This window comes from Phaenicophaeus curvirostris, chromosome 18 (genome assembly GCF_032191515.1).
Source record: "Phaenicophaeus curvirostris isolate KB17595 chromosome 18, BPBGC_Pcur_1.0, whole genome shotgun sequence".
In the NCBI taxonomy this organism is placed as follows: domain Eukaryota; kingdom Metazoa; phylum Chordata; class Aves; order Cuculiformes; family Cuculidae; genus Phaenicophaeus; species Phaenicophaeus curvirostris.
In genome coordinates, this window is record NC_091409.1 from 2,734,535 (window position 1) to 2,755,062 (window position 20,528).

Sequence of the window (20,528 nt, forward strand, 5' to 3'; positions counted from 1 at the left end):
AAGATGGAGCTGCAGGACAAACCAGCTGTTAAATCCAGACATACCTTTTTCCAAAAGAGCTTGCTGAGTGGCATGGGAGTGGATGATGCTTTCTCCTTTGTCACCTCTTTGGGGGCTTCAGTGGCCACTGCCTGTGGTTGGGCTGTAGGCTCAGGGGCTTTTGTATTCTGCTTTGTTGTCTGCAGCTCTTGAGGGGAAGGGACATTTTTGTCTGATTTTGCAGAGGTAAGAGGCTGCTGTTCAGTGCTCTAGAAAGAAACATGAGCACATGGGCTACTAGAAATGCATGATGGATAAAATAGACTAGATACTTGCTGCACAGGTAGGCATCACCTGGTACAAGATGAGTATGCAGGGAGCCACCATTGAACAGGACACACCAAGCAACAAGGTGCAAATCACAAGCTGCACTGCCCTGTGCTTTCAAATGAAGTAACATATTGAACAAAGCAAGCTAATTACATAGCAACCCACTCTTCATAACAAAGATGATTAATTGATTAAGAAATTAAACCAGTGTTCTTGAGACTGAAAGCAGCAACAAGAATAATTACCCTTTGACTGCATTATTCATACAGATAACTTGACTCATCCTACTCACTTTGGTATTAGTTGTCTGTTGGGTCTCTTTTGCAGCCTGAAGGGAAACAAAACACAAAGACAAGTCTGTCTCTGGCAATGTCAGCACTCACAATTACACAGTTCAGGAATTGTCTGTGTCGAAATTATTTTATTTTTAGTGAATGTTTGTGAAAGTCCTGGCTCCTGCAACCATGGAAACTGATACCTGGCAGAGGCAAGGCTGCCTGAAGCAACTGCCAGCTCGCATCCTTCTACCTGCAGCAGTGTTGCAGCCTTGTGGTGAATTGTTTTGTGCTGACACTGCTGTGCTTGCAGTCTTCAGTTTCTTCTTTAAAAAAAGAATATGTGTATATATACATGCATTCCCAGTTTCTTCACATTAGACATTGCACAAGGTTAAGACATTAGCTGAAATTTTTCCTGAGCTGGGTGTGTGAGCACAAATTTCAGTGCACACATGCAAGGCAGAGCTGGGTCTTCTCCACAGGGGAACTGCATATCAGGCAGGGAGCTGCTAACGTCATCTTCAAAGTGGGATACAAAAACATAGGTAGATGACTACCTGAAAGTGAAGGGCACAGAGCAGCACTGGCTTTATAACTTAGAAACTGGAATTACAGCTAACATCCAGCATTGCTTACACTGAAGATGAGTATCTCCCCTGGTTGCCCCATCCCTGGAGGTATTCAAGGCCAAGTTGGATGGGGCCTTGGGCAGCCTGGTCTGGTGGGAGGTGTCCCTACCCATGGCAGGAGGGGTTGGAATTAGATGATCTTTAAAGCCCCTTCCAACCCAAACCATTCTATGATTCTACAATCCAAGCTGTACATAAAGAGCAGCAGCAAGCCACAAACTCAAGTAGATGGGAGCCCAGCACCTCTGGATTTAGGCAGCCTGCCACACACACTGCTGATTTCTTGAAAGAATAGGTGACAGTTATTTTGCAAGAGCCAAGGACTTTCGTGGTTAGCTCTAATGAACAAGATCCAGAGCAAGTGGTAAGAAGTAGTGTAATGCCACAAGTTGGCTTCAATGCTAATGCTGAAAATGGTTAACCCTTCCAAATAAAAGTGCCATGAATAACTAGAGTTATGCTGCAAGAGTGGCATGCAAGATAACACATACATGAATGGGAATAAAACCTACCCAAAACTGACAGGGACCCAGATGTCAAATGCCATCCAAACAATTTAGCGACATTGCATTCCTTCAATAGAACTGCTTTCATTGCAAACCAAAAATCTTTAAAATTCTATCAAAAAGCCTAATGAAAACCAATCATCTCTCCCAACAGCTCACTACAAGATGCAGAGTTGTTGTAGAAGAGACTTAGTACCTTAAAAAGGCTAGCCAGCTATGTTTTTTTAAGGGAGCCCCAATTAATTATGAACAAACAGTCCATATTTTAATTGTTTTTAATCTCAAAACTATTTGCTATCAATGTATATGCAAGGTTATGGTCTTAACTTTAGGCTCTTGGCAAGAAGTGTAGACTTAAAACCATTGGGAAGATTATTACTCCTTCAGCAATATGCAGATGACATTTTTCCCAAAAATGACACACTGGAAAGAATTTTTGTTTTGAAAAATATCTTAAAGAACTCTTTGCCTTATGCCCTTGATTATAAAGCCCCCTACTCAGCAGAAATTCCATGTGGGCAGTTTGAGTGTGCATTAAATATTAATTACATTCCTCCCCCACTGGAGGGGTCTCCGCTTCTGCATTCTTGGGGCTAATGAGCTACAACTCTCTGCTTTCCTGCCACAGTACTCCATGGCAGATCATCTCCTTCAGAGAATATAGAAATGCGAAAATATGGGCCGAGACCAAAGCTGATGAAAAGTTTTCAGTATTTTTTTTTTTTTAAAAGATTAAAGCTAACATCCCCCAAAACAACCAGTTGCACCAAGTGGGCATTTTGAGCAACTTCATAGCATCCTTACCAAACCTGGAATTCAGTCAATCATTACTTCCCTTGTTTTGAGAGAAAAGTAACTATTTATGAAGGAAATAGTCTTCCAACCTTCTGTGGCATATCAGATGCCCCAGTAGACCAAACTGCCAATTTAAACCAAATGGCAGCTAATGTTATGCAACGTGGTTCATAGAGCCTTAATTGTAGTTGAATGGAGCTCAAACTCCTAGAATTGCAGGCACAGTTCATATCTGCACAACTCATTGTTTGTCAGTACTTTTTATTTTAAGTGGCCAGGGAAGTTTAGTCAGCATTAGTAAGGGGAACGGGGAAGCACACAGCGAGGGGAACTGTCTCAGAACCCTGAATTCACAGATGGTCCATTCAAAAAAATGTTGTACATGAAGACTGTTTCCACAACACAAAAATGTTCACGCCAGTAGTTTTCAGAGGGCTACACAGCTGGCCAGATGCTGATTTCAGTTAACAATTAAATAACTTTGCTCTGTGACATGAACCATATGTTACTGCTCAGGGTTCTGCTCTTGCTGGAGTTTCATACAGACCTTATGCCTAAAGAGTTTACTAAATGTACTGTGTCCTAGCTTGGGACTCTGTGCCTTCTTTTTCTTGTCTCCTTTAGTTTGGGATTCTGCCGCTGTCTTCGGATCAGCTTGCCCACCATGGCCTTTTTCTGCTTTCAATCCCTTTTGTACAACAGCATTTCAAGTTGAGTACTTATTGCAAAGTTCTTGTTTGGTTCATAAAAACATTCAAATACTCATACACGTAGTATAAAAAACAAATATTTCCTTTTTGCCCCAGATAAGTTATATTTTATTCTAATTACTCAGGTTTTTTTTAGACTACTTCATGTTAGTGAAATAGAGAAGCTAGGCCAATCCAGTTGGCTCAAAAATTAAACCAGTTTTCCTCCAAATTATTAAATTCAGACCCAAAGCTTACAAAAGGCTGTGACTTCTGTATTTAAATTCACGAGTAACCAACTAAATTTAGAATGTATAAGTTTAAAATAGGCAGATACATAAAATTTTTAAAATACCTTAATTTTTTTTATTGCAGTATTATAGGGACTTAATGTTTTGCATAATGCATTGTTTAGGAAAAAGGACAGTATGAACACTTACAATATATACTTTCTAAAATATTTTGATTTTGCACTAATGTTTATGAAATTGGTTAGAAATGAAACTATCAGAAAAATAGTAATGGACTAATACTAAAACATTGAATGAACGCTTTTCCTATCCTTCCATTTAAATATCTGTAGGGGGCACTTGCTTTAGGAATCATCACCCATTGATGCTAGAGATTGGATCTCTAAAAGACTAGGCAGCACATTGAAAAATCCACTATAAAGGCTATGAAGTAAACAAGCATTGATAAATATCTACATAGGAAAAAAGCTGTGTCAGGCTATTTTTAAAAGTGGTAGCAGACTACATCATCCCTGCATAGGTTAGGGGTGGCCTTGTTCACATATGTGACTTCCCTACAAGTCTTAAAAACAAGTAACATTTTATCAAATGTTCCATTTAACTTTTCGGAGCATTGGAAAAAATATTTAAATCATAATTTAAGTATCTGCTCAAAATTTCACTCTTCAAATCACTGATTTTGCCCACTCTGCCACCCACCCACCCCAACCTCCAGCACAGCTCTCTAGACTTATCAGTGGAGGAAAAGAGATTAAGTTTTTACATTATGAAAAATAAAGTTTTTCCCTTCCTTCTTCACGATTTTCCCCTTTTCAATAATAAAGAAAGAGGGGAGCACAAACCCACGAGTTTCCAAGGTTGCTTAACTGAGTTTCAACAAACACATTAACACGAGTCTGTTCTATGGTAACTGCACTGTGCATATACCCATAACACATGACTAATCACAAATAACATGAGGTAGCTTTCTTCACTCTTCAGTGTCTCGCAGTGCCAGGTTTTAAAGTTGACCGCTGTTTTAAAGTAATATGTCTTTGAATACATAGTACAAGGGAGGATGTAGTAATTTTTACTTACTACTTACTATCCTGGACTTCATTCCAATCTCCCTTAGGCAATTTATTCCCCAAGTTTTAATAATAATCAGGCCAATATATAGTGAAGAAATAGAGATTTTAAAAAACTTTTCTTTCAATCACAAATGACTCAAGCAATCACTTTCTGGCTAATTGGCTTGTCCCTTTGCAAGCTTCATTCTGGATTTTTTTTTTTTTTTTTACACTTAAGGTGAAAAATAAATTTCCAACCTGTAAAAAGCTTTAAAATGAGTTGACAAAGATTCCCAGGAACTAGGGAGCGTGAAGGAACCTAAACCTCAAAGAAACAGTCAGCCTACAGAGTTATATGTGAAGTATCAAGCACAGTTGTTGAGCACGGCTGACAGGGTAGGAGGTACATGATGCAACGTGTGCCAGCATGTGGAGTTGAGATCTTGGTGTCACGATGGTTTCATTCAGGGCAGTTAGGTGCTTCCTACAACATGCTGTGTATTATGAAGAGGTTGTGGCCAATTGCATCAAAATTGGCCTTTTTGCCCTGCAATACTCTGTACTATTTTCAGTATTCCCAAGTAGGCAGTGATGCAAGAACAAGTCAGGATCTTCTATGGAAGGATCAAATAGGTGCTGGAGCAGATCTGATGTGACTGTTGGTTAGTATAAACTTAAAGATCAATTAATCCATGGAAGTATGACTCAACTCATTAAACTGCTGTGTTTTCACAGATGACATTGCAATCATTAAGGGTGTGCCCAGACTGCTGAAAGCATACACATCTTTTGCCAGCTGATTAAAGCCAGAGGCACCACTGATGACAGCCTGTTGCTATAAAAAAAACCCCAAAGTTTAGCTTTGCTGATGCTGCACATCTCTGCATTTCAGCAGGAGGGAGTATGCTGAGGTACTTTGCAAAGCTCAAGTGGGCTGTGGCCCTTTCTCACGTTTATAAGACAGCTTGTCCATCCTCTTAGCCATGAGAGATGCCTGCTGAGAGACACTGGGATCATACCACTCCCTGTGCAGTAAACCCAAGCTTCTCCCTGCAAAGGGGGTCCATGAGCAGCCAAAATGAAAGTGTGACCAGGACTGTGTGGTTAGTCAAACCATGTAAAAGTCCCACAGCCCTCCCAAGAGGCTCATACTACACACAGCAGAAAGCCTTCATTATATGGATCAGATGAAAAATCTATAGCTTTTCTATGACAGATGATAAATTAACCTTTTCAGCATTTTTCCTTTAAGATAGTGAAAATGCAATTCTTTGCATCAAGAAGACAGCAGAGATAAAGGAATTATTTGTAAAATAACTCCCATTTAACCTCTACATAATGAGTTTGCATATCCTGCCAGTCATCTGGATTTGTTTACCTCCACAGGTGTGATAGCAAGCCAAACCCAAACAGCATATTTGTTTCCAAATTACAGTACACCCACACCTACAAACCTCTGTTAGAGAAGCACATGGGTGCTCTTGATAAAGTCTCAATAAAGTTATGTTTCCAACTTAGTTTTTACAGCTTTTTTTTTTACAACTTTAAATACACTGGATCATTCTAATCTTCAATATCTCTAATAGCAAATAAAAGGTATAACAAAGCTTTTCTGAATTCACATATAAAGGACCATAACTGCTCACAGAAACTCAAAACAGGCTTCCTTTTGCTGAAGGAATCCAAGAACAAATGGTTTATGAAGACAAAAGCAAGAGGCCACATCTGCCTGTTACATGAAGGAGCATTTTTGACTGCACCTGTCCAGCCAATACAGGTCTCAGTATCCAGGAATAACATCACACGTGCTTGCAGTCAGCCCAATACAATGCATTAGAACAGCTTGAGTGTTGAATTCGCCCCACTTAAAACTCCTGATCCTCATCTCTGGATGTAAAAGGAAAAATCTGGAGCCATCAGGGAAATGGCTCTACCTACAAGTCCCAGTCCTGTGCCTCCATCATCTATCTTCCTGACAACAGAAGCAGCCCACCAACCCTGACTGTAGCGCAGTCCATACAGGGGTGCTTCAGCCAGAAGAGTCAGAGAGGAAATATTGGGATTTCCTCCTTTTGATTTATTTCACTGGGAAGCTGATCCTTGCCCATCCTCCTTCATCCAAAGGCAAGACCCAGTACAGGCTGTGGGTGCACTGCAGGGTAGGAGGGTGGCAGCAAGGTCCTGCCCACACCCCCTGCCCACCTTGCCGAGCTGCCACAGGCAGGGGGAACCTCCCCAGCAGAATGTGGCAGTTCCAGCAAGTTTGAGAAGAGAGCAAGTGGACATGCATATGCACAACTCAAAATGAAAAAAACAACCAAACAACCAGAAGCTTCTCTGAGCAAATAGAGTTTTCTGTGGACTTGGGAAATTTCACTACAGGGGCCTCTAGTTTTAGGTCAAAGACAAGTCAGATTAAGAACCAAAAGCATCACCAGGTCATCTTTAACCCTGCAGAAAATGCTGCAGTTCAGAACCTGATGTTAACATGTGAAGACTCATGTTGTTTATGCTCATCTTCCCTTCAAATGTATTCAGGGGAAAAATATTTTAATTTACTTCAAATAACATCATTCAGGTGGGGAAAAAAGCAAGACAATGAAGAGGAAATACCTGTGTCAAAAAACTTAGTGACCAGTGACAGAATGAATAATCTACCTACCTTGTCTTCAGGATCACTTTTGGCTTCAGCTTTGCTTGGAGAGACCTTAAATGCATTTGCAAAAAAAGACATAATCACACCCAACTCAGTTTTTCAAAAGATCTGAAAGCATATCTGTTTGAAAGTAACAGTTTTCTCTAGCGTGGGGAAAATACAAATGCCCTGTGTGCAAAAAGTTATAATATTACCTTTTCTCAAGAACAACTTAAAGTCAATGGCTAAAATGAAAAATTTCCGGAACAAAGCTATATTATTCAGGATAATACATAAAATGAATCCATTAAAATGAACTTTTAGAGGTATTACAAAATAAAGTTTCATCACACAGAATCTGTAAAACCAGCTAAATATCTCCAGGTCTACAAGTCGTATTTATGCAGAAGATGTTTCTAGAGCAGGTCATCACTGTTTGATCATAACTGCACTGTACCTACACATCTCTCTCTCACTCTTGAGTAATTCTCTCAGGTATCTGTTCAGTTTCATTACTTCTTAGTGCCCAGGAGAGCAAAACGTTACATTTAGTTCAACATGTCCACATGGGATTTTTATAAGCAGTTTAAAGCATAGCCTACAGATGAAAGGGAAAGGTAAAAGCTTACCAGTGTTTTAAGGAAACTCATGACGGAGTTATCTACTGCAGCAGCTGGGTGGGGGTTGCCTTGTTTTACCTCTGCCTTTTCAGGTTGCTCAGCAATGACACTGTTGACACCTGCCGAGTTCTGCTGTAGGTCTTCTCGGTTGCAGTCATCTATCTCCTGAAAAAAGGGGGCAGATTTTCCTCAGTCCAAGATTACTTGGTTTCCAGTGGAATGAAAAAGTAGCATTTGTGACTTGCATTATGTTGCTCTGAGAGTCACAACCCTAATTCCAACCATATTTCTCCAACCCACGTATTCAGAACAATCAGGCATTTATACATCTTTCCCCTCTTTTCTAATATATTCAGCATTTGGTGTTGGTTGGAGGAACATTGTTCCAGCTAGAAAGTACAACAAACACAAGTAAAGTTGCACACAGCATCCCAAACAACATCACTTTTTTCTTTTCAAGGCTGAACTTGTGGATAGGAACTAATGCTGAGATTTTGGTGTTTAAAAGCTCAGTGTCTAATTGTACCATACACAGATTGCTTCCAATACACTGTATTCTGCAATTCCAGAAATAATTTTTATCTGGAAAACACAAACATTGTATAGATTAAAAGAAGGAAAAAAAAAAGCAACAACACAAAGTAATTCTTCTGAGTCAGGTGTAGCTGACTAGTCTCTTCCTGGAATTACAGTTGCTAGAGCCCAAAAATAGCTTCCCAGTGCTCAGGCACTGTCAAGTCTGCATTAAGTTACTCAGTTTCTGTTTAGACACCTAAAAAGCGGTCTGGGTTTTTAAAACACTCCTCTTGGATCAGTTTTGGAGAGCTTGGCTCCTTTTTATACTGAAATTGCCTGCCATTCTGGCCACCTTTGCCTTGAGCCTGCATAGGTAAAGCCAACACAAACATTGTTCAGGTGAGCAGCTGAAGACAAGTCTTCAATGTCCTATTCAGCATTTTATTTAACATTAGATAATACTACATCTGGCTAGTAATATTTGGATGTAACCAACAATTATCCTCCTTTTTGTCTCTCTGTCTACATTTTAAGTGCAGGACTGGGTCTGTTAATTATTATTAAAGGAAATTCTGCTTAGGCACGATAGTGGCCTCCACTTCAGTAGGGAATTTGAGACATTGAGTGGACAAATAGTGTCATAATTCCACAGCAGAAGTTATCATCCGTAACTATTTAGACAGTAGTACACACCTGATCACTTGGAAAACAGTGACTAGAGAAGGAGTTATTAGGATACTAGATGCCCAGATTACTCCAGAAGAAAAGTTAGATCAAGCAATAAAATTCTTGATCCTGACCAGTTACTTCCAGTAAACATCTTTGAATGACTGCTCTCAAGCCTCCCGGGAGGTCTAAGTGAAACAAAAGATTTTCCTAACCTGCCAATTACATATAGTTGTTCAGAACCATTTTTATAGGAGACGTTAAAATAAAATATACCCATAAGAAGCTTTCCCAGTACCGGGTGATGAAAAAATGCATGATATTTGTTTAGGATTTACAGAGGACATACTTCTCTGTAGGTGATTAAAGGAAGGAGTAGACTAAAACACAAATGCTTGAAGACTTCACATGGTTCAGTGAGCATCAGGAAAGATGAGCACGGAGCACTAAAGGAGTTAAAATACACAAGGTTTTACCTGCAAGAAGAGACTTCTGCCCAATTCTTCACCCACCATTTTCCAAGTTTACCCAGAGAGAAACGCAGCACAGTAGTGCTTCAACAAGCCATCTGGAAGTTTCTTACAAGGGTCTAACACATCACTTTGTCCAGCTGCCAGTTACAGGTCAGAGTGGCTACAAGAACAATACATCCCATGCAGAGCACACACAGCCACACCAGCCTCAGCAGCTCTGCTTCCAGGGATGCCATCTAAAGAGCTCTGGTCACATGAAAAATGCTGGCTCTGGTTCAGATATTAAAGGCACAACAAAGGCACGAGGCAAGAGTCCAAAGAAGCAGGAGGCAAAAGATATGTTGTTAAACCAAACTAGCATCGTAACTGAAGTACTTGATGCTAGCAAACTCTTTACTACTTGAAGCTATCAAAGAAAAATAAGCAAAATTGATGGCAGATACCGCCACCAACTAGCAGCACAAGCTGTTCCAGGGCACCTCCCTCCTAAAGTCACGCTTTGCCCTGCAGAAGCAAGAGCTACTGCAAACTGTGCGGAGCTAAAGGCACACGACCATCTAAATACTCCTGAACTTCAGCTTGGAGAGTAAAATGTGATGTGTAATGACCCACTACCTCCCACAGAAACCCACTCCAGGATTCCCAGGCCAAGGCTGCCATTATCCACTGAGATGCAACTCAAATCTGAACTTCAATAGATGCCGTGATTTGCGCTTTTAAAGGAGCAGATTCAGGCCATTGACAAATAAATCAGACAGATAGCATGGAGTCCTACAATATCCCATTTCAAATAACCACAAAAACCTCTTTAGCAGCTCACTGCCATAATAGGCTGTGCAAAGCCCTAGAGGCAAGTAATGAAAGAAAACTCTAGAAATAACAGAAGTCCGTATTAGAAGTTAACAGATACTATGTAAGTGTTCAATTCACTTCTTTGAGGAGCCAAATTTGGGGGTAGCAAACACCTTAAATACTTATACTGTAGTTTCAGTTCAGTCATTAGAAAAACATATCAAAAGAATGTATTACTGCCAGCACTTTTGTTTGTATGAATCATGGCTCAGTGAAACATTTCAGGCATATAATTTATCTTTTCTTTGGCTTACATAGTAAATGCTTCATGAATTCATGAATTCTGTCCTTGTTTTAATTATGCTGTGTTCTGAATGTAGTTTTGTAGGCCACAAAAATAAAGAGAGGCTCACCAAACACAGAATGTTTGTGCAGCTCTTAAGCTACAACTATGGAGCCTCTCTCTTACTTACCAGCAATGCTGTTTGTTTTGTGTTGGCACTCAATGCAGGGAAACTTTGCTTTGCTTTTAGCTTTTACAGATACTACCAGTCATAATCCACCAAAAAAAGAAAAAGCTGTTGGCAGCAGTATCTGAATTTTTAGTACGATTATTTGGTAACGGTTTGTAGTTACTACAGTAACAGTAATTAAATTAGACTTGGTCATTCTCCCATCTGACATGATAACTAGCAACTTTAGAGGGAACAGAAGGCAACTGTGCTTCAAGGCAGAGCCACAGCCTTTGTTTTAGAAATGGAGTTGAACTTAACTTTGGCAGCATATCAAAAGCATTCAGTTGATCTTTTTCCCAGAAAGGGTCCTTAACTCCCCTCTGCCCCCAGAATATGCTCCTGCTCCTATCTGAGGAACGAAAGGCAGAAGTGATAGTCCAGAAATTGAAGATACAAGTTCTGCTGCTCATTTACACTGAGCAACTTGAACCCCAATTTGTGAGTCCTCAAAGATTTTCAATGGTACAGCTTTAATGACACACATAAAAGATGTAGAGGCACTTTGTTAAAGATGAGACCTGTCTTCAAGCAGGACCCAGGCACCCAAAGTTGTGGGCTAGGATACTGCAAACACACACATACCAGACAACCTCCAACCGATGAGTGCCTGGGATTCACAGATTCCTGTTAGGGAGGTTCAGGATGTGGCTGGAGACTGGATGAGAATTAAAATTAAAAAGAAAATGCTAGGCATTACTGCTATAAAAAAACAGTCTTAACCTGAATAGACAGTGCTTCTACCACCTGTTTGAACTGGTGGAATAAGATTTAGATTTCCTCGTCCTGTCCCCTGACAGTTGCTTGTTACAAACCCTGCCCACTTGAGCTTTCCCGATATGACTATTTACTACCAGCAAATGTTTAAAACTCTGACTTTTTAAAGCTACTGCAGACTGTTGTTTCATTACAGGGTATTTCACGCTGTACTACACCTTCAACAGCATCAGCTGTGACCTTTCATGCTCCACAGCTTGCAATCACAGCAAGAGTAAATAATGAATTTTGCATTTGATTGTAAAGGTAACAACACAAGCAAAACTTATTCTTTGTGTATTAGTCAAAAGTATTTGCAGGAATATAAAGCATTGAAAACTTCAGTCTTATAAGCTACAAAAAAAAGTGCCAGCATGTGCTGAATAGATTATTCATTCTGAATTATCCATCCTGTTCTGTATAAGTAGCAAATGACTTTATATTCTGCTAGGCTGACTCTACAGATTCTTTAAATACGCACATATAATTTTTTGAAATACTAGTGATGGGTGCCACTTTTGAATGACAATAGTAAAAAATGCAACTGTTCAGTTTTACAAATTAATATTTGGAAAAATATTACAATTATGAGTTTATACAAGAAATGCAATTTTCAGATTTGAGGAGGTGTAATATAGAGAAGACAAGGTAGAAGAATAGAAGTTGAAGAGTCTTTTTGGGACAACCTGCAATGTCATCATTGCATCAGTGAGCATCTTACAAACCACGCTCCACAAAGCATTAGCATTCTAATGCTTTGCAGGAAATGTAAACTCTAAACTCACACCTGTATTCAACTCTTTTCTTTTACTAGTATGCTTTCTTAGATAAGTTACTTAAATTATGTCAAATTCTCAACCAGTAAAATCTATTCTATGCAATCATATTTCCTTGATGAAAAAAGATCATGATAGCCAAGATTGCTACTACATAATATTCCTTATTGTGGTAGGTAGGGTATGCAACAGGCAGCTATTTTAAGAATGGCACAAAACATCCTAAAGACCTTCTTTAAAACCATCCGGTGTCAAGTTCCAATATCCTAAAGCTTAAGAAACACTTTTACTTTCAAGTACTTTTTCTTTCATTGGTAGATGGCTGTTGTTCATCATCCCGGCAATTGGAGCACGAACACAGCGATCTTGCCCAAAACTTTCAGAAATACAAATGAATTTAAACTCTAGTTCAGACGCCAGCGTTTAGTTATGAGGCAGAAAGGGCTACTACCACTCTGCCACAGATTCTCCTCCCATACCTTTGTTCAGCCACCCACGCGGGCGGTTACCTGCAGTAATTAGACAGCAACACCAATTCATTCACACAGCCATCCTGACATCGTGTTGTCCTGCGCTATTAACATTCCTGAGAGGTCTCATTAAGAGCAAAATGGATATTCCTACTCAAGCACTTGCCTTCCCCCGTGAGACAGCATTTGATGTGCTCTGTAATCCAGGAGCCTCTTTTGCCGTGATGCACCCGTCAGGAAGGTCTGAAGTCTGCCTTTCCTCCTGGGTATCAATTTGCGTTTTACTCCTTTCCTTTCCCTTCTCCAGTTTGAAGATCCTGTCAAAGAAGGTTACTTGTTTTGCCTTTGAGGTGGCCGCATCCTCTCCCTCAGGTGTCACCGATGCTGCAAGGTCGATGTCATGAAGCGCTGCTGCCGGCGGGGCCCGTGTCAGGTTTTTATGTGCGTGTTCCTCCCACGCAGCTGCCACGGGACCCTCCACACTGTCACTTGGGGCTTTGTTCACTCCGGGCGCCTCTGAGCTGACATCAAGTTTCGCCGATCCAACTGGTGAATCTGTAGCTGGATCTTCAGTACGCCCTGGTACAGACCATGAAAACGCGAAGACAGAGCGGGATTTAGCAGATGGTTGAGCTCTCCTGGCAGCGCTCCCAAGACTCTGTCTGCCCACGTCGGGAACGGGGCTCGGCTCCATTGTCTCCGGGGAAGAAATAGATGCATTATCCTGGGCAACACTTGCCTTTGCATACACTACAAACAGAAGCATAAAACAGTAATTATCCAGCACAGCTAAGAAGTTATACTGGTTGTACAATTAATCATGGTGACCTCGTGCTTTAGTAAACTAATTCTAAAACGTGAAGCCTCAGGGAGAGCCACACAGAGTGCAGCTTGTTTAGAGTCTTCCCGCGCTAACTACAAGCTGCTGCTCATCCATCAGACCTGCCTGTCTGATTTTATTTCCTGTCATTCCTCATTGAAGTTGGTGCAAATTTTATGTTCTCCACAGCCCCCTCTCAGCTGCCAAAGTCAGATAATAGCCCAGGTTTTTGACTGCTTAACCCAGTAGACATGCTGAGGATATTTTACTTTCCGATTAAAATTAAATAAATGGTATGCAAAAAAAAAAACCCAAAAAACCAAAACCCCTCAATAAAACTTGAGACAAAGTTTTATATTAATGTATTATGCTTTCCTCTGTTGAGGCTAAACGGGAAAAAAAGAATGGAAACTGCAAGGACTGATTTTGTTTCTTGGCTTTCCAAACTCCCCACAGGGCTTTGCAGTCATAGCTTATTTCACTCATTTTTCCAGCACCATTCCTTGCCTTACTGCCTACTCTCCACAGTGCAGTTTGTACTTGCACTTCTCTGTTGTCTGTAGATTTGTTTAAGCCTGAATACTTATCACAGAATCACCAGGTTGGAAAAGACCTCTTGGACCATCGAGTCCAACCATTCCTATCTTCCACTAAACCGTGTCCCTCAGCACCTCATCTACCTGTCTTTTAAACACCTTCAGGGAAGGTAACACAACCACCTCACTGGGCAGCCTCTGCCAGTGCCCAACGACCCTTTCCATGAAAAATGTTTTCCTGAAGTCCTGTCTGACCCTCCCTGACGCAGCTTGTAGGGAGGTAAACCTTACAGCTCCCCCTCAGCTTGAGCTTCTCTTCCCTCCTTTGACTAGAATATGTAACCAATTTCACTGTCAATCATCACCACAGATTTACAGGATGAATTTAGATCTACTTAATTATAACTGAAAAATTGACAGTCTTAAAGTGACTTGCTAAATTAGAGTTTTAAAATTGTCAGTTTCAGTGTAAAAATTGAAATTATTTCAAACAATAATTGTAATAGTCAATATTATGCCCTTCACATTTTACTTTAACAGCAATAAAACCTGAGTAAAACATCCATCTTTCACAGTACAGATCTTCAGTGTTCAGTTTAATTTTTTAAATGCATTTTTAATGCAATATTTTCTTTCTTATTGTGTTTTTGGCATACCCAAGTGCACAGAGGGGCCAGAGCACTTCAGTACAACCTGCTCCATTCAGATAAATGGATTTTCACTTCTTCACGTGCACTCCAGTAGAGAAAATTTCTTTCCCTGAATTCTCTGTTACTATTAAGGTAAAAAAACCTCATGCTGGCAAGAATCCTTTGCCAGTAACGTTCTTCTGCAATACTTCACAAACACCTATTTTAACACACTGGCATGCAAAGAAAAGTACAAATAACTAGCTACTCAACAACCTATTCAGCTGTGCAGTCAGAGGCACTAAATAGTTGTAGTTTCCTAATACTGCTGTACTACTATATAAAAAAAGCTGAAGCACTAATTTCTAATTATAGTTGGAAACTTGGGAAGGAAGCAAAAAGCAGCCCCTTCCTCAGCTAAAGAAAGCAGAAACAATATCCATTGGAAAATAATTGTAATACACACTGCACTTCTGCTTTATGTAACAGACAAAAAAATGAAACACAGAAAACTGCCTTTAGTATAAAAATAGGAAAAAAAAAGCTGATCATTGAGAAAGACAACCAAACAAAACATAGCTTATGAACCCATCAAGCTCCTTTTATCTCTAATTATCATGGAAGGAATGAAAGATCTGGAAAATATCATCAGCATGAGCTCTGCAGTGTCTCTTGTGTCAAGAGAGTTCAAACTGTTTCAGGGGAAGTCTGCCTGGGCACCAGGCAAAGCAGACCCCACCACCAGAAAGAAGGCTCTACTGTGGTGGGCTGAGCAGAAGAGTCTGACTCACACCATACTCATGGCAAACTGAAGGAGAAAAGCTTTGAAACTGCAGTATTCGGATGAAAAGTCCATGATATTTTCTGTCTTTAAAGAGAAACAGAAGTTCTGTTCTTTCCAAAACTATTCCACCATCCAGAGGCAGAACCAGGAATAGAAGCAAAACCTCCCAAATTCTAGGCCAGGTCTAAAGTAGATCAAAGCTGCTCACTCTGAATGAGGTTAATAACTGCTCTGAAACCAAAATCAATATACAATTTGCAGTGCTGCTGCGAGATTAGATTTCATACTACTGCTACAGAGGCATTTTCCTTTCAAAAACTTAACAAAAGATAGTCACATTTCGTCCTTCCTTTCCTTCCCTTCACTTTATCAGGATATGTTAAAGCCAATACTACAGCTGCACAAAGTTCCTCTTCTGTAAGAGTGCACTCAAGTAAGGGAATTTCTTCTCAAATTGCTAGATTAGACCAGCATCTTTTACTTGACTTATAAGAAAAACAGAAGAGAGTTACAGAGAAGAGTGATGGTTAGTGCAGTGTCATCTCAATAGCATTTCCCTGCTCAGGAGTAATTGTTGACAGACTTTTCCCCCCTCCTTCCTTTCATATCCTTGACTTTAGCATTTTAAGCACTTCCACAGGCTGGGAATGAACAGTGGTGTTTGCTGAATGGGACCAAGGATGCAGAATTAGCACTGAATTTTAAAAAGCAAGAACTTCAGTTTTAATACCAAAGGAAAATATGATAATAGACAAAGCCTTACAGTGAGCACAGGCTTTAAATTGACCATACAAGCTGCAAAACTGAACATATAGGTATGGAATTATTTCTTTTCATTATGGGACCTGCTGTACCCAGAATCCCATGCAGCAGAGCTCAAAAACCATCTGTGTAGAGCACCTGCAGCAAAGCATCAATTCCATTTGTCTTTGGGACCAAGATTCAGCGCTCAGCCAGAGGGAATGGCAGATGTGGACAGGAATCCTGAAGATATGACTGATACAAAAAGAAGTTCAGAGTCACCAGTCTGATGTAAATGAAAAGGCTTCCTAAGCTTTTGTCAGCTGATTTGCTTTTGTAAATCAGTGGGGATATAACCAGACTTCAGCCTGCTGCACATAACAGATGGCAGCCAAACTTGCTCAAGCAGGACCAAAAGCAGCCCTGTCCAGAACTTCCAGATTGCTTTGCTTCCTTTTCCACTATAACCTGATTTTCTCTGAACCTTAGTTTGCTCTTTTTGTGCCTGGCAGCAACCTAAACCATGTACTAAGCAGCAATCCATTTTTGATGCTCAGTTTGCCCAAGTTAAATCCTTCAGATGCTTTCTTAAAACAATCTCCTTTTTCTTAGCTTTTGATTCCTAGTCTGGCTTCAGCAGCTATGTGCACTCCTGTGCATAAAGAACATACAATGTCCTGTGATGTCTTAGATTGGCAGCAAAATGTCATGAAGTAGCAGTAAGGGCATCACTACAATTTAAATGGCTTTACAGGAGAAGAACGTGGGTTGCAGCACTCTGTGCAATGTCTGAAGCCCTGATAATCAATAGGAGCAGGAAAGGCAAGTCATGGAAAGAATCCCAAAGCCCACACATCTGTCAGGCTGAGCAGAAGCAACAAATGTAGGGAATCGGTCACCAGTCTGCTCACCCAGATGTGAAGCAGATGGTGACAGGGCTCTTCCAAATAACATTACTTCCTCTGGTTATATTAAGTTAGCTCTCTGGATTCTTTTTTCATTATATTAGCAGGTATAGATTTCATAGACTCATTTATCAACTCTACCATTTAATGCACAGCACATGGTCTGATCACTGGCAACCCCAGAAATGCAAACCAACAAGACAAAGACCACAAGCATATATCTTGCACCATGAATAAGATCCTCTTGCTTCACTTGCCTTTTTTTTCAGCTCTGTCATCTTCTCTAGAAGACAATAAGTTACAGTACTATTTCTTGCATTTTTTTAACTTCAGAAATCCTATCAACTACATTTTCTATGGGAATTGCCATGCCCAAACATCACTTGCACTTTTGTTTCATCAAGGCCTTGATAGCATTACATAAACCAGCAAGATTTCAGTAGTATCTAAGTAGTTAATGATTTTATCTGCTTTTTAAACATTAATAAAGTTAAAACACAAGTAATAAGCACAGGACAGTCCAATCTTTCAACTAGCTACTTAAACTGATTTAGTAATTATGTTAATTAGGTAATCCATTTAAGTTAAACAATGCCATATGCTTAATTTTATATATAAGGAGTAAAGCATACACTTATTTTCTAGGTCTTCAGACAGTGTAAATCATCTGCCTTTTATTTACTTACCAGAACTCTGGTCATTTACACCAGTAGAAACATAGCTACAGGCTTTTACTTTCTAGCAGGCAACCATTTAAACTGACTTCTTACAGCTAGATGGCATTAGGAAATTAGCCATGAAACAGAGATTCCAAACTGTAAGCAGTACCATCTGCTTATTGGTCTTTAATTATTTTTGTCTAGTCTGAGATTTTTCAACTAGATGTAATGGACCAAGAGGGTTCTCTTAACAATTAATAATAAAATAATATTTTCTTTCCTTACAGAGATTAGAGAGTTGTTGGGTTTTATCGTATTCTAAAGAATTTAGACTATTTTACTCTTTGTTACCTTTAAGCTTTCAAGCTTCTGAAAAAACGCATGTACAGATTCATTAGAGATGAAACATGGACTCATCTCAACTGAAGGCCACACACCAATATTTATTGTTACTCCAGCATGAACCACTAATGACTAAAGATGTGGAAACTTTTGTCTCAGTGAGATACAAAAAAAGTGTTAACATGCCACACTTTCTGAGCACATACCTTCACCATTCATTGCAGGAGAAGGAGTCTGAACAAATGCCGCAGACCCATTCTCAGTAGCATCAGGAGATGCAGATAAAGCCTGAAATAGCAAATAACACAGTTCTTAGGACTGGGTACATCACAGGATTTTAAAAGCAATAGCAAAAATTTACTATATCCAGGGAAGACGTGGGTGGATAGCTTTTGATTACCTGATAGCTCTTCACAGTGCACGTATTGTCTTCTTCAGGTTCCTCCAGGACACTCATTGTATTCCCCATAATTCCTATATGGTGGAGGAAAACAAGCCAAATAACCTTTCCTTTCCCATTAATATGAATTCACTGCCTAATTCAAATTAAGAGGCAGCCAATGGTGACAGGCTTTGGTAGGCAGTTTAAATTCCTAATAAGCCTCACCTGCTTTCCCAAAGGTACCTGCCCAAGTCATGGGTTTGCACCAACCAGTCCTACTCAAACCCAGTCAGGCAGACGGCTGACAGCTGCTCATTAACAAAGTTATCAACTAACAAACTTTTCTTGTTTGTTGAGGAAAATTGGATGCCGTCACATCTGCATCATTCATTAGGACTCAGTAGACAGTGATATGGAGTTAGCAACAGAATATAGCAGAAAAGACCAAAATGTATAAAGAAATTATGGCAGCTTGGTGGGGTTTTATATTTTTGTTTGGTTTTCATTTTTTAAAAAAATAGGAGAGAGAAAAGAGGCAGCATGTAAAGAATCATGCATACAAAGTCTGAAAATTACACCTTATATGTATAACAAACCCTCTGGGGAAAGTCATCGCCTGTGGCTGTGCAGGTATTTGCCCTGCTCTAGGCAGCCACAGAGGCAGCACTACTAACACCTGAGCTAGTTGGTTTAAAATGGCTTTCTCATTATTATTATTTTCTCACTTTTAGTCCTTTAGATAATTCAATATTTACTGAAACTGTTCTGATTTCTTTAAACCTTTCTTGAAACTTTGTTTCAGGAGCAATATGAACAAGTACACATAAAACTGTATGGTGGTTTGTTGTTTTTTTTGTTCCTCTTCCTCTTAATTTTAAATTACATATATATACCTTCTAGACTTGCTGTGCTTTAGGACTGTAAATTCTTTGGGGACAAACTCAGACCCCGCAACACAGTTGAATAGGTAGTTTCCCATTGACTTTGGTTCAGGATACATATCTTAAAGCTACACAAATAAACAGCAAGCAGAGACTATTCTGAGTCACACCTTGAAAGCGTGAGGTCTCCAGATGAAGGAAGGCAGAGAGCTGCAGGCAGCTCCAGCCTCAGTGCTCATCCTGTGTGGTGTCCTGCACAGCCACCATGGGTACCAAGTGCCCTTCTGTTTTATTATCGCTGTGGTTTATGTCTCTGTGAATCAGTGCAGCTGCAGAGGTGTGGAATAGAGCGACTTCTTTAGCATTTTAATTAATCAACCCTTGGCTATTGGAGAAAAGAGGGAAAAGAGTAGTTCTGTCATGTTTACTAGAATTTGAAAGCCAGAACTGAAGGCAGCTCTTCTTTCAGCCCACAGCCCCAAATGTCTGCTTCCAGTTACTGTTTACAGAGCTCAAGCTGGTTGTGGTTTTTTGCTAACCCCAATCTACAAACCTTCGCTTTATAGGGATTGTCTAGATCTGGTTTCTATTTTATGCTGCATCCTAGCTGACGTGAAATCCAAGCCAGGCCTCTCTCCAGAGATGGTTATTGTTCTCTGCTAAGTGCCTAGTGCTGTGCTGGCCACTGAACGGCCCCCACTGGTGCTGAAACATGAACTGCAGTTGTGGGCTGCTGAGAATCACTACAGAAATAGTGGCTGTATGACTGAGCCTTGATTTCAGAATGCAGTTATTTTGCAGGGGTTTTACCTTCTCAGCTGATATTTCCACTATAAATCAGAACTTCAGCCAATGTTTCCCCATGGATGTACAATGGCCTCTTGTCCTTGCTATGTAATTCTGTTTCCTAGCAACTTTCAGTATTATCCTATTGGAAGAGAAGAAAACAAGATTCAAATCCTACTGCTTAGTCTCAATGGTAAATTTAGTATCTGATTGAATCTGGAGGATTTACTTTTGTTTTCCATTAACAAGGCTGCATGGTTTATGCCAGGAGACAACTTAAGCAGAGGATGGAATATTTACAGGTTACATGCTTCCTTTTTCACATGTGCTGTACAATTAGA

General features: G+C 40.0%; 1 protein-coding gene across 1 annotated transcript in view; it reads right to left on the reverse strand.

Moving 5' to 3' along the window:
- Positions 1 to 20,528, reverse strand: part of BCAS1 (brain enriched myelin associated protein 1) — a 43,680-nt gene that overhangs the window by 20,492 nt on the left and 2,660 nt on the right. The window contains 8 exon segments of the mRNA XM_069871827.1: positions 45 to 248; positions 602 to 637; positions 3,065 to 3,205; positions 7,169 to 7,213; positions 7,771 to 7,926; positions 12,889 to 13,472; positions 18,345 to 18,426; positions 18,539 to 18,612. Coding sequence (XP_069727928.1) covers positions 45 to 248; positions 602 to 637; positions 3,065 to 3,205; positions 7,169 to 7,213; positions 7,771 to 7,926; positions 12,889 to 13,472; positions 18,345 to 18,426; positions 18,539 to 18,612 — 1,322 coding nt within the window.